Source organism: Rhinolophus sinicus, chromosome 10 (genome assembly GCF_057876585.1).
Source record: "Rhinolophus sinicus isolate RSI-liver-muscle chromosome 10, RSI-T2T, whole genome shotgun sequence".
Classification (NCBI taxonomy): Eukaryota; Metazoa; Chordata; class Mammalia; order Chiroptera; family Rhinolophidae; genus Rhinolophus; species Rhinolophus sinicus.
This window is the reverse complement of record NC_142510.1, coordinates 17,936,719-17,949,988: the sequence shown is the minus strand read 5'-3', so window position 1 is coordinate 17,949,988 and position 13,270 is coordinate 17,936,719. Positions and strand designations below refer to the sequence as shown.

At 52.4% G+C, this 13,270-nt stretch overlaps 2 protein-coding genes across 3 annotated transcripts; one reads left to right on the top strand and one right to left on the bottom strand.

The window, feature by feature from the left end:
- Positions 1-3,877: 3,877 nt before the first annotated feature.
- Positions 3,878-8,045, top strand: SEPTIN1 (septin 1). 2 transcript variants are annotated; one of them, XM_088801458.1, is made up of 11 exons: positions 3,878-4,016; positions 4,896-4,986; positions 5,079-5,165; positions 5,394-5,517; positions 5,779-5,913; positions 6,015-6,132; positions 6,578-6,679; positions 6,791-6,890; positions 7,116-7,281; positions 7,499-7,589; positions 7,691-8,045. In XM_088801458.1, the coding sequence occupies exons 2-11, from the start codon at positions 4,977-4,979 to the stop codon at positions 7,775-7,777; spliced, it is 1,020 nt and encodes a 339-aa protein (XP_088657584.1). In that variant the 5' UTR covers positions 3,878-4,016; positions 4,896-4,976; the 3' UTR covers positions 7,778-8,045. The 2 variants fall into 2 exon arrangements, with proteins under 2 accessions (XP_088657584.1, XP_019572819.1); XM_019717260.3 differs by lacking the exon at positions 3,878-4,016 and adding an exon at positions 4,610-4,734.
- Positions 8,046-8,199: 154 nt separating this feature from the next.
- On the bottom strand, positions 8,200-12,874 carry MYL11 (myosin light chain 11). The gene is made up of 8 exons (XM_019717208.3): positions 12,856-12,874; positions 10,305-10,339; positions 9,572-9,667; positions 9,269-9,344; positions 8,964-9,068; positions 8,785-8,863; positions 8,491-8,539; positions 8,200-8,397 (listed from the first exon to the last, which is right to left on the bottom strand). Exons 2-8 carry the CDS (start codon positions 10,305-10,307, stop codon positions 8,293-8,295), a joined length of 513 nt encoding a protein of 170 aa, XP_019572767.1. The 5' UTR covers positions 10,308-10,339; positions 12,856-12,874; the 3' UTR covers positions 8,200-8,292.
- Between the last annotated feature and the right edge of the window lie 396 nt (positions 12,875-13,270).

Here is a 13,270-nt window from a genome sequence, read left to right as displayed (position 1 = left end):
AGAGAAAGTCATTGAAGCAGAGTCGGGAGGCGCTGTAAGAAAAGGCCCGGAGCCTGGAGAGGAAAAGGCCCAGAGGCGGAGGAACAGACAATGAAACAGGCAGACAAAAAGAGACAAGCAGGTCAACAGCCCGACAAAGGCCAAGCCCTGGGAGAGGCTGGACCATTAAACCCTGTTTCCCAGCTTAGTGGGGCCCTGGCTGGGGCTGTGTTCCAGCAGACCCCCGGCCTGATACCCACGGTTCGCAGGATCTATACCTTGGGCAAGTTTGCAATTAGGGAGGAGGAAAGAAAGCCTGGAAGTGTCTGCAGCCCATCTAGTGATGGGGAGGGATAACGGAGGTTTCTTAATTCACCTTGAGTAGCATCCGAGTGCTAAGCTAAGAGTTTGGGATGAAGAGATGAAACACAAGATTTGTCCTTGGGGTGCTACCAGTTTAAAGGGGCAAGACCACAAATCATGAACAATAAAAAACTTAAGGTATGAGAGGTACCTGCACCTGTAGTGGGAGATGAGTCTGCCTGGTGTGCATGGGTGTTAGACACTGACCAAAATGGATCACAACTCAGCACATAAGTTAGGGACCACCAGCCAATATCTGGACACTGCCTAGGCGGTGGAAATACAAAGAAACTCATCACAGAGCTCTCAACCCAGTAGAAGATAGAAATGGTGCAGATGATGTGACAGATCCTATACCATCCCGATGAACAAGCTCTGATGGGACCATAGTACAGAGAGGTACCTTCTGTAGAGTTTAGCAGCTGTGGACGTGTCTTTGAGGTCATTTGTGTACAGAGTTTACTGTAGTTTGACCTTGGGGAAGTTGCTTCTGTTTCCTAAACTGTAAATTGGGAATGATGATAATTTGAATGGTGGAGGATTGATACTGTGTACACTTTGCAAAAAATATCAGCTATTACTCTTTAGGCTGGAGTAATGAAGGAAGGTGTGGCGTTTTTGACCTGACACTTCAAGGACAGCTAAGATTTCAAAGTCCAGAGCCTGGCTGAAATGAAGAATTCTAGATAGAGGGAATGAAATGAACAGTGGCCCACACACTAATTGAAAACCTGCTTTGTTCTAGAAGCTTGAGATCCAAAGCTGATTAAGACTTATCCTCAAAGAGGAAAATAGAGAATAGTCCTGTTTAAATGCTGCGTGAATTTACATAGTAGGAAAGCAGCGGGAACTAAGAATAGTACGGTAAGTTGACTCATTTATGCCACAAACATTTCCTGGGGGTCCAACATGTTCCAGGCACCTGTGCTAGGAAACAGGTAAGGGGGGAACCAAATGGCAAAGAGCCATCCTCTCTTGGAGGAACCTTCCCCCCCAAAACTGGCCAGACTACACGCTTACAGAGCTAACTTTGACTTTGAGACAACAAAGCCTGGAATTAAAAGATCTGAACTTGAACTCAGGTCTAAAGATACAGAAGCCCTTCCAGGAATGCTTGGTGAGGCCACAGGGAGCTATGAAGACAAGGCAAGATGAAGAACTAATCCAGCTGATAATGAAATGGGAAAACTGCTGTCCACCATACACTGACCCCCGGTAAGGTGGGGACCTTCTTTTCTCCAAACAAGCCCCATCCTTTATCACATGAATGACTAGGTATGATTTGTTGGAGTTAATAAACTTGTAAATGAAATATTGCATCGTTATTAATTCATGTCATGTCTACACTTAACACAAAGACCAGCTAATAGTCTTTTGTGCAGAGCAATCTATTAATGTGCACAAATGCTTTACATACATGACTTCCTTTGACTCAATAATTCCCCTTATAGAAATTAGGCCTAAGGAAATGGCTGGACAAGTGTACAGTGATGGCACCCAAAACACGTTCATCCCAGCTCAGCACTGTTTATCACAGTGAAGAATGGGAGTCAACCTAAATACTAAGCATCTATAAAAATAATGTAGATGTGTATTAGAGATGTATAGAACGTGGTAACAAAAGTAGGTTTCCAAACAAAGGTATAATATGATTCTAGTTTTGCAACTATATATTTATTAATATGTATAGGCATAGGAGAAAAATCTAGACATAAAAGTCAAAATGGTGTTATATCGTGGTAGTGATGTAAATTTTTCCAATCCACTTGTATTTTCTAATTTTCCTATGAGAATATGTGTTGGTTATACAATAAATAAACATGTTATTTTCTTAAAGGCTTTGAATAACTCAGGAAAAAGCTGATTGGAATCTGAACTCAGCAGGGGCAAGAGGGTGGAGGGTATAGAGAGAAGGGGACCGATTTTTCTAATTGATAGGAAGGACTTGGAAACCAACTGGATATATCTTGTGGAAAGCGAGGGAGGGAGGAATTCAGAGTTTTGACTAAGCCAGAGTGGGAAGGGGTATTATTCCTTCCCTGGGCTTCTCAGAGGACTCTTTATCCCCGCACACGTTTGTAGCACCAATGCTGTCACACTTACTTGTGCCTGTCTCTTGTCTCCCCAGAGGACCACAACTCTGACTGATTCACTTAATCTTCCGCAACTAATCCACAGGAGCAGTCACTAGATTTCACACCCCTCAGGTCATGTAATAGCATGAGCCCATCTCATCTACCAGGCGCTGTACTGAGAGCTGTATGTGTATTAGGCCATATCATCCTCATCATGCCTCTATGAGATAGAATTGTATATGGTGCCATTTAACAGATAAAGAAACTAAGTCCCAGAGAGGTTAAAGTAAGATGCCCAAGGTCACACAGCTAGTAAGATGACACAGCTCTTAATCACTGTATGTCTCTGTCATCATATGAAACTTGAACAACTGTGAACTCAGTGTGGCAGGAGCTTCCAATCCCATTTGATAGATGAGGAAAATTAAGGCCCAGAGAGGTGATTTTTCCCAAGGTTACATAAAAGGAATGGTACTAGAAATTAGGTTGAAGTAAGGGTGAGATACGGATGGCAACATGGATGGATCTTAAAAAATATTGCTGAATGAAAACATTAACAAATATATATATTCATACATATAAAACTATTTGTATAAACATGTACTGTATACTACACATTTCTCAAAATGTATACAAACCAAAAAATTACACATTTGAGCGTGGAGGGGTGAGGAGTGAGCTAAGAGGCTGTATTAGTCTGCTCAGGCTGCCATAACAAAATACCACAGATGAGGAATCTTAAACAACAGACATGTATTTTCTCATACTGCTGGAGACGGGAAGTCCAAGATTGAGGTACCAATAGGGTAGGTTTATGGTGAGACCTCTGTCCTTGGGTGGCAGACAGCTGTCTTCTGTGCCTGAGCAGAGAGAGATCGCTGGTGTCTCTTCTTATGACCCCAGACCTATCAGATCAGGGGCCCACCCTTATGACCTCATTTCACATTAATTACCTCCTTAAAAGCCCTGTCTCAAATATAGTCACATTGGGGGTTAGGGCTCCAACGCATGAATTTTAGGGGAACACTGTTCCGTCCATAACGGGCTAAAGGGGAAATACGAACACCACAAGTGGACAAAGCAGATGGGGTTAGAGACCCAGTAGGAGACGAGCTTTAAAGGCTCAGAGAGGTCGTTCAGTTCATAAATGCTAACAGCAGTTTGTGTATATAACTGATTGACTCCAAAGCCCATGCCATTCGAAGCTACTCGGAGTCCTGATAACAAAGTGGGACTGTGCTATTTCATTTTACCAGTAGGAAATGGAGTTCAGAGAGGCCACAGGATTTGCCCAAGGTCACATGGTAAGTGGAAGTTCCTCCTGACTTCAAAGCAAGGCTGCTTTTATATGTTCTACGGCCTCCTGGCCTTGGGCCCTGCCTAACTTCTCATTCTTTCATGCACGTTTTCATCGAGTATATTATTTATCGGCCCTTTCTTTGTGCCAGGCCCTGTGAAAGACACTACCCTTAGAAAGCTCAGCTGAAAGAAGAAACAGCCAGGAAAGCAAATGTGGACAATGGAGGGGCCTGTAAAAGATGCTGGGAAATTTCATAGAAGAGGAAGAGCCCTTTGAATTAAACCTTGAAGGATGAAGAGGTACAGAAGGAAAACCTCAATATGGGCAGAGTCAAGGATGGGGCACTCAATGAGGGCGAGTTAATAATGGGGTGATGAAGCCAGAGGGGAAGGCTTTGGGTGCGGCTCTGACTTGGTTCTGAGGTCACTGGGAAGCCCCTAAAAGGTTTCAATCAGGGGAACACCTTGGCCAGGATTCTGAAGGAAGGTCTCTCTGGCAGTGTTGTCCAAAGACCTGAAGTCTTTTTAACAATTGCAAAATTGCAAAATAAATCAATTGACAAATCAAATAATCCATTGCATGAGCTGGCAAAGAAAATTGATGCCCCCTGCCACCTCCAATCCTGTTATGGCTTTTGGTCCTAGGATTCTTTTTTTTTTTTTTTTTTTAAACCATCCCTGTCAAAGCCTTCGTCTCATTTGCTGGAGAGACTACCCAGCTTCCTTCCTCTCTGCCTCCACCCCACCTCTCACAAGGGTGATAGGGCTGCAGTGGGGCTTTGGGGAAAAGGTGTGCAAAGAACAGAGGGGTTGAAGCTTCCTATAAGGGTGGATGGGCAAAGGGAGCCAGGTGAGGACCCCAGGTGTCTTTGGTGTTGGCTTCCCCCACCTCTCTGGGCCAGTTAGAACATCTGAGCCTCCTACATAACCCGCCCCCTTGTTTGCTGCACTCAACTTCCTGCCCCACCAGAGGAAGTGGGGAGAGACAGCAGGTACAGCAACAGCTACCCGGGCCATGGTGAGTCCTTATGCCCAGGAATCCAGGCATCTCTGCACCCCCATCTCCAGCCCCAGGGTCACCAGGCCCAGGTCCACCCACAGTAGACTGAGATCAGGTTCTACGGGAGGCCCAGCCTGCCACTCCCAGAAGCCTCACACTGACTGCCCCCCCCCCAACAGGACAAGGAGTATGTGGGTTTCGCAGCCCTCCCCAACCAGCTGCACCGCAAGTCTGTCAAGAAGGGGTTCGACTTCACACTCATGGTGGCAGGTCTGGGGGTTTTGGAGAGGGGACTGGTGGTGGGTCCTCAAGAGACCCTGGCTGTCCCCTCACCTGACCAGGGGGACCTGGTCTGTCCACAGGGGAGTCAGGCCTGGGGAAATCCACCCTCATCAACAGCCTGTTTCTCACCAACCTCTATGCGGATCGGCAACTGCCAGAGGCCAGTGGTAAGACCTTCCCCACCCTCTCCGGCACCCTGCCCCCCTCCGACACCCCCAGATGATTCTCTTCCTTTCTATCTGGGTCTCCCAGGACTTTCTGGGCGACTCAGACAGCTCACTACTGGTCTCTGAGATTCTGCTGAAAAATTGATGGGGGCAACTGTGGTGCTGAGAAAGGCAGTCCTTCCCGCCTCAGACCCCTATCCAGTTCTCTGACCTCCCCCTGTCCCGTAGCTCGCTTGACTCAAACGCTGACCATCGAGCGGCGAGGTGTGGAGATCGAGGAGGGGGGTATTAAGGTGAAGCTGACCCTGGTGGACACCCCTGGCTTTGGGGACTCAGTGGATTGCTCAGACTGGTGAGGAGTGGGGGAAGGGATGAGAGCTCAGGCTCAGCGCGGCTGCTCTGTGGAGACTGAGGGCCCAGGTACAGGGCTGGTCTGCTCTGGCCTCCCACCCGCCCTGACCCAAAGGCGGGGCCTGTGTGGTGGCCACGTGGCCCCAAGTGCCCTGTGCTTCCCGACTTGTCACCTATGCCCAGTCCTGGCTAGCCTTCCCCGTTCCCTGCCATGTGTCCCCTGATCTCTGACCACACGCTCTCTCCTCTGTCCCCACCCCAGCTGGTTGCCCGTGGTCCGTTTTATTGAGGAGCAATTTGAACAGTATCTTAGGGATGAGAGTGGCCTGAACCGGAAGAACATCCAGGATTCCCGAGTCCATTGCTGCCTCTACTTCATCTCACCTTTTGGCCGGGGGTCTGGGAGGACACCCTGGGGGTTGGGGCATTTGGGAAGGGTGTGTGTGGGGGGGTGTCTCTGTACCCCGAGACCAAGCCCTGGCCAATCCTTGGGTGCAGGCTCCGGCCCCTGGATGTGGCGTTCCTCCGGGCGGTGCACGAGAAGGTCAATATCATCCCAGTTATTGGCAAAGCGGATGCCCTGTTGCCTAAGGAAACCCAGGCCCTCAAGCAGAAGGTGTGTGTGGGGACGTCTGGCATTTGGCCCCATGTGAAGCCTTAAGTCATGATCAAACTTGAGCTCAGCCTTGACGTCTCTGATCTGGGGGTAGGGGGACGTTTGGGAGCATGATGTGCAAGGCTAGACTATGCGAAGGTGCAAAGTAAGCTGCCTGAAGGGGCTACATCTTTGGAGGCTCAGAATGGAATCCCTGGGCTGGAGGCTGGGCTGAGAACTGCCTGGGGACCGAGCATAGACAGACATGGTTCCAGATCGCCCTCTGGCCCCAGGACGCTGACGACCCCCACCCTCCAGTGACTTCAGAGGCCTCCCCTGCTGTTTCTGCTTGTCTGTCTCCTGGTATTTTGGTGTCTGCCTCCTCTTAGATCTCTCCCTGTGAAGGTGTCTGTTTCCATCATCTGTCTCTCTGTCTCTCACTGTCTCTGCGTCTGTCTCCTCCGAGATCCGGGACCAGCTGAAGGAGGAGGAGATCAACATCTATCAGTTCCCCGACTGTGACTCCGACGAGGACGAAGATTTCAAGAGGCAGGATGCGGAGATGAAGGTGCAGCGGCCAAGGCGGGAGGCGCGGAGGCGGGAGGCGGCGCGGGGGTGCAGGCTGAGAAGGTTTCTGCCCACGAGGGGCCAGCGGTGATCCCTGACTCCCGCCCTCTAGGAAAGCATTCCTTTCGCAGTTGTCGGTTCATGCGAGGTAGTGAGGGACGGCGGGACGCGACCCGTGAGGGGACGCCACTACTCCTGGGGTACAGTGGAGGGTGAGTAAGGCGGGGCAAGCGTTGAGACCCGCAGGGAGCCCAGGCCGCCTCCAAGTCACCCGCACCCAACTTGTGACGTTGGGTCGAGCTCTGGTCTCGGAGGTCCTAGGAGTCAAAGGAGGGGTCCTTGGGCGGCAGACCGCCAGACTGCAGGCCGACTGGACCCTGCCGGCGGGGCTGCACCGGAAGCTCCCTGACACTCGCGGGTCCGCCCCGTCCCCCCAGTGGAGAACCCACATCACTGCGATTTCCTGAACCTGCGACGGATGTTGGTGCAGACACATCTGCAAGACCTGAAGGAGGTGACGCACGACCTGCTCTACGAGGGCTACCGGGCCCGCTGCCTCCAGAGCCTGGCCCGGCCTGGGGCACGCGATCGAGCCAGCCGCAGGTGAGGGACGAAGCTGACTCCCAGGTGCTCCCAAGGCCGGGTCCTCACCATCCAGACCTCATTCCCAGTCTTTTCCCACCTACTTTGCTTACGGCCGTAACCTCAAGGACACGGCCCCGCCTCCTAGAGCCCAACGTCGTCCCAGGTCCCGCCTCCTGGTAGTGACGCACACCTTAGGTCCCGCCTTTGATTCCGATCCCTTTTCCCCACCCCCTAGTAAACTCTCCCGCCAGAGCGCTACCGAGATCCCGCTGCCAATGCTGCCACTGGCCGACACGGAGAAGTTGATCCGCGAGAAAGACGAAGAGGTGAGCAAGCGCCTCGCCTCCCCACACCAGGGCCCCCAGTCCCCTTTGAAGTCCCTCCCCGGCCTCGCCCGGCTCCATCGCCGCAATCATCCCCCCCACAGCTGCGCCGCATGCAAGAGATGCTGGAGAAGATGCAGGCGCAAATGCAGCAGAGCCAGGCTCAGGGCGAGCAGTCGGACGTGCTCTGAGGCCCTCGCCGTTGCTCTGCTTCACCTCGGCTCCGCCTTCGGCCCATCTCCTGTCCAGCCCCGGAACCCCAGACTGCCCAGCGCCGAATCTCGGAGCTCCGGCCCGTGAAGCCGGCCCTTGCACTGCATTCGGCTAACAGGTTCCCCGCATCCTCGAGTTTGTAGCCCCGCCTTTGGCTCCGCCCTTAGCTTCCAGCCCCGCCCCTGACCACCCCATCCCCGCCTCTTCACCGGAGCAGTGTCTTCAATAAAAACTAAGTTTTCCTGAGGTCACGCGAGTCATCTCTTTCCCAGCGGGTGGAGCCGCCCCACCCAGGCCTCCAGGCCATTATTCAAGCGTTGGGCACTCGCTTTGTGCCTGGCAGTGTTTCAGCCCTGCCTCCCACCCCAGCCCCTCACACAAACACCCAAGGTGCCGCCGGTAAGAAACAAAGACCAGTTCAATTTTATTTGAAGTCGGGGTGGAGGTCGGACTGGCTGGAAGGCGTTGGCCAGCGGAGGCCTGAAAGGGTCCTCTACTCCTGGTCCTTGGCGTCGCCATGCGTGATGACGTAGCAGATGTTCTTGTAGTCTACGTTGCCGCTCACGTCGGGAGGGAAAGCCGCCCACATGTTCTTGATCTGGGCAGATTGCAAGATTGCGTCTCCTACAGGTTCCTTCGACTCGCTCGCTCCCCCCTCCCTCCGCGTCTCCTGGGCCCCTCCCCCACTCACCTCTTCTTGGGAGAAGCGGTCGCACTGTGTGGTAAGCAGCTCCTCCAAGCTGGAAGAGGTGACATGCAGGGAGTTGAGACTGGACGTCGTGAGTCCTTTCCACTCCCTCCCGCCGCCTCCTCGTTGCCATTCCCAGTCTCGTTTTGAAAACCGGGGTCCCTCTAGATCCCTCCGTTGATCTCCCAAACACTGTGGCTACCCTGTCTCCCATTCCCACAGTCCTAACTTCACCCTTACCCTGGCAGTGCCTAACCCTCGGTAGGCATTTAAAGAAGCTTTCTGGGGGTCACTTACAACTGCTTCTTGATGGTGCCCTTCCCCTCGGGATCCAGCACCTTGAAGGCTCCGGTGATCACGTCCTCGGGGTCCGCACCTGGGGGTCAGAGGACATATGAAAGCTGCCCTGACAGGCCTGTCCCGGAAAGGTGTGGGAAGGGACTGCTGGGAACTTGGACTGAGGACACTTGATTCACCTTTGAGTTTCTCCCCAAACATGGTCAAGAAGACGGTAAAGTTGATGGGACCGCTGGCTTCCTTCATCATGGCATCTAGCTCCTCATTCTTCACATTGAGGCGCCCTGAAGCAGGGTGGGGGAAGCATAGGCTGGAGTGGGGTCCTGGGACCAGTGCGTGATGCTTCTCATACATTCAGATCATCCTACCCATTTTTCATCTGGGTAGACTGAGGCCCAGGGTGGAGCCAGCAGGGTTGGAACCCAGGCTTCTGAATTCCCAGGACTGTAGCCTTGGACCTTTATGGGTGAGGTGGGGGGCTCACCCATGGCTGCAAAGGTGTCTCGCAGGTCTTCCTTGTCGATAATGCCATCCCGGTTCTGGTCAATTACCGTGAAGGCCTGTGGAGGGCAGAGGCGGGAGGAGTTAGGTCCCACAAGGCCAGGCTTTAGCATCCAGGCAGATCAGATTCTGGCCCCTGGCCAGCTGTCCTCTTACACCCCAAGCAGAGAGAGGAGCAAGGAATTCTAAACTCTTCCCCTCCCCCTAAAACAGGTGCGCACTGGGGGGGAGGGACAGCTGGGGGTGCCTTTGGTCTGCCTTCAGTCTCCTCTTTCCCCTCACTCACCTCCTTGAACTCCTGGATCTGAGTCTGGTCAAACATTGAGAAGACATTGGAGCTTCCGCCCTCGGCCACTGCCCTTCTCTTGGCCTTCTTGGGTGCCTGGGGGGTGAGGATTGGTCAAAGAGGTCCATGGGCCAGATCCTACTACTCTCTGGAGGCAATGGATTAGATTCAGGTTCTTTGAGTCCATTCTTCTAAAGCAACTCTTCTAGCTCTAGTCTTCTCCGTTTTATGACCTCTTTGCTGAGAGGGCTTGCTTCAGTTGCACCCACAAATTCCTATCTGTAGCCCTGGAGTCCCATCCGTCCATCGTACCCCACAAATGGAAGGTCCCTCCCCTTTTCAGAGCCCTGAGCTGGCTTCCTCTGAGCCTAGACTAACCGCATGATCCTGATCCACTCATTCATCCTATATGAACGTCTACTTTCTCATTTGTAAAGTGGGAGTAGGAATCCTTGCCTGGCTGGTTGCAGAGGGTTTTAGGAAGAGGGAGTGCAGGAAGATATGGAACATGCAATGAGAAGGATGGGGCTCCTGTGAGGGGAGCGACTGAACAGATTCTCCTTGGCTGGGTCCTTTAGGTCATCATTTTCTATGCTCCCCATGAGTGGTACCGAGAACGGGAGGATTCATCTTTCTTCCTCTGATGGACTGGCAACTAGCTACCTTCTTTAAAAGGGTGAGGCTTCCCGGAGGTCTGAGGGATCTGGGCAGGAGCTGGGGGATTCTCACTCACCATGTTGTCAGTCTCCTGGGGACCAGGATGTGGCTCTGGATGGAAAGGAGTGAGACAGTCAGCCTGTGGCAGTCCCTCTGGGGTTATATAGTCCTGCCCCAGGGAGCCCTTAACATACCAAGGTAACCTTAGCCCTGCGGGTACCCATCCCAGATACCAAAATAGCCAGGCTCAGGGCCTCTCCTTTCTTGGAGGGCCTGCAGCAGCTGGAGTCCAGGAAGGGAGGGGAGGAGGGAGTGAGTCTTGGGATGCATGTCTCACTAGGGCTTGGTCAGGAAGGGAGGTTCTTTCTCTCTAAAGGGGGCTGGAATGTGTCAGAGTTCAGAGAGGGCCCAAGCCAGGGTACAGTGCTGGAAGAGAGATGAACCAGGCCCCTGCATTCCTGAGTGGGGTGGGCCCAGATTAAAACCCAGTACATTTATTGAGCACCTATAGTGTGATGGGTGCACTTTGGCAAACACAACCCCTTTCACATGTGGAGTTCACGGTCAAGTGTGTGTATGTGTGGGGGTAGTGGCAGAGTGTAAAGGTGGGAGAGAACTGTCTGAGGAACCTGAAGGACCAGGAAGGTCTTCTACATCCCATTCAAGAAGAGGGAGGCTTTTGTGAGGAAAGATGCAGAGGTATGAACAGATTAGACAGCCTGGCGCAGGGAGCATTGTCTGTGATCTTGTGCTTTGTGCTTCAATTCCCTGGGCCTTGGTTTCCCTCTCTATTAAATGAGAATGTAATTCCCATCCCACAAAACTTGTGGATGTGAATACTACTTGGAAACACTTTAGTGAAATACAACTGTAATTAATATTTAGGCACTGCCTTGGTGGAACTTATAGTCCAACCATGGAGACAGGACAAATACAGAAACTGACAGAAGTAGAGGGCACAGCAGCCCTGTCTGGGAGCGTGGGAACGGCAATGAGGCCAGTGGCAGTGAGTCAGGTGAGAGTGAGGAGCAGGTGTGCTAAACAGAGGGCGTGGGTGGGCAAAGGTCTGGAGAAGCGTTCAGGCTGCCAGAATTGTGACAGGGCTTGAGCAGGGGATGTAAGGGGCTAGAAACCAGGCACTGGAGGGCCTTCAGTGCCAGGCTGAGGGCTGAGAACTTGGGAGCCTTGGAAAGGTTTGAAACGAGAAAGACATGGTCTAGTGTGAGTCTGTGATCATTTCTTTGGACACTGGTGTGGAAACAGAGGAAAGGAGTCAGAGACACCGAAACTAGTTGGTCACCTCCTCTTGGTCGCTGGGGACAGTCCGTGACTATCCATTCTGGGCAAGAGCCAGCTGGGCTGACTGTGTGACTTTGAGGTCCCCTTTCCCATCTGCCTAGTGCCCCAGTCCCCTCCATACAGTGGATGTCTGGGGCAATAGTGGCTGAGGAAACCCCAGGAGGCCCAAGGTTGACAGTGACACCCATCTCCTCCTGCCCCCTCTAGGACCTGATGTCCTGCCCCTTGCCCTCCTCCAGCCTCATGCCAATGCCTCTAAGACATTTTCTTTTCTGGGCACTGGGGCCCAGACACCTGTTGTCTCTAAGAAGAGAGAAGGAGCCATCCTAAACTTAGCAGCTGCCCTTGGCCCCCTGACTGGCCCCTCCCTGCCTCTTTCGACAGCTGCCTCACCTTATAAGGTTACCGTGGGGGGTCTACGCCCAGGGAGGAACCCACTTTTTACTGGGTTCTGGGAGAAGAGGAAAACTCCGGAGACAGGGATGTGGGAAGTGTTCAGGAAGCTTGGATCCACTGGAGAGTGGGGAAGTTGAGACCAGCAGTGAATGGGAATTCACAGGATCTGTGTCTGAGGAGCCTCTGAGAACTCAGAAACCAAGGAGAAACTGGGAAGTTGGGAGTCAGGCACAACTGAGATTTCAGGATGGCGGACTCTATGGAAATCAGGGCCCTCTAACCCTAGGGCTCAGCGGGATGGGAGTCAGAGAGAGAAGAGGCTCATAAAGTTAGGACTTTGTGGTCTAGCATAGTCTAGGGAGCTCATAGTATTGGGGTCTGGTTTCTTAGCAGAAAATGAGGAGCACACAGAGGTGTGGCAATGAGGGGATGGGTGTTGATGGAATGGGTCTTGGATCCCACAAGAATCAGAACACAGACATGGGAGTTCATGGTATTGAGAATTCATGGTTTGGGGTCTGGGATCCCTACTAGAATGGGGCACACTCAGATGCGATCTGAGGAATTGGAAATTGGATTCCGGGGAGGAGCTCAGATAAATGGAGGCTGAGGAGAGGAACCTGGAACTTGGGATTCTGGGAGGAGATGGTGGATCCAGAGAGATGGGTCATTTAGAGGATTTGGGGGCTCTGGTTATAGTCACCTGGGATTGAAGTGTTGGAATTGGGTGCGGACCGGGATGAGAATCAGAGTGGAGGTTGAGAACGCTGGATTTGTGATAGAGCTTGATCTCACAAACCATCAGAGTGGGGGAGTTCAGGCGCTGGATGGAGTGGAGGCGCTCAGAAGTGCGGCGCTCTTATTGGCTAAGGGCTACACTAATGCCCCCGGCCCCCGTCCTTTCCCCGCGCTGTCCCCAACTGTCACCTCACCTCCCGCGCTTGTCTCCGGTTGTCACAGACATCCCTGGGCTGGCACCGCCTGTTGGCAGCATCCCTTCCCTTTGGGTGCTGCCATTGGCTGAGACAGCTGTCTATTTTCCTCCCGTTGCTAAAGGAAGAGAAAGCCCTCGTTGGCTGATTAGGCTAATTAATCGCAAATTTGATGCCCCCACCCCCACCCCTCAGCTGTCATTCATTCCTTCCTGACCTTCTTGGGAGGCCTAAAGAATTCCTCAGCTCTTTCTATTGACTGCGGATTCTGTCCGTCACCTCCCAAATACACGTCACTATCAAGTTGACCTCCGCCTACCCCCCCTTTTCATTGGCTCCTTTTTTTTATCGTTCCTATTAGACAGACCCGTCTCTTCTCACACAGCACCCGCCTCCTTCCGCGGTCGTTCACTCT

Coding starts and splice junctions, on each gene's coding strand:
- MYL11 (XM_019717208.3), bottom strand. Junction 9,345..9,571: donor AGATCCAGGAGTTCAAGGAG/GTGAGTGAGGGG, acceptor TGCCCTCCACAG/GCCTTCACGGTAATTGACCA. Junction 8,398..8,490: donor ACCGCTTCTCCCAAGAAGAG/GTGAGTGGGGGA, acceptor CAATCTGCCCAG/ATCAAGAACATGTGGGCGGC.
- SEPTIN1 (XM_019717260.3), top strand. Junction 5,518..5,778: donor TCAGTGGATTGCTCAGACTG/GTGAGGAGTGGG, acceptor TCCCCACCCCAG/CTGGTTGCCCGTGGTCCGTT. Junction 6,680..6,790: donor GGCAGGATGCGGAGATGAAG/GTGCAGCGGCCA, acceptor CCCGCCCTCTAG/GAAAGCATTCCTTTCGCAGT.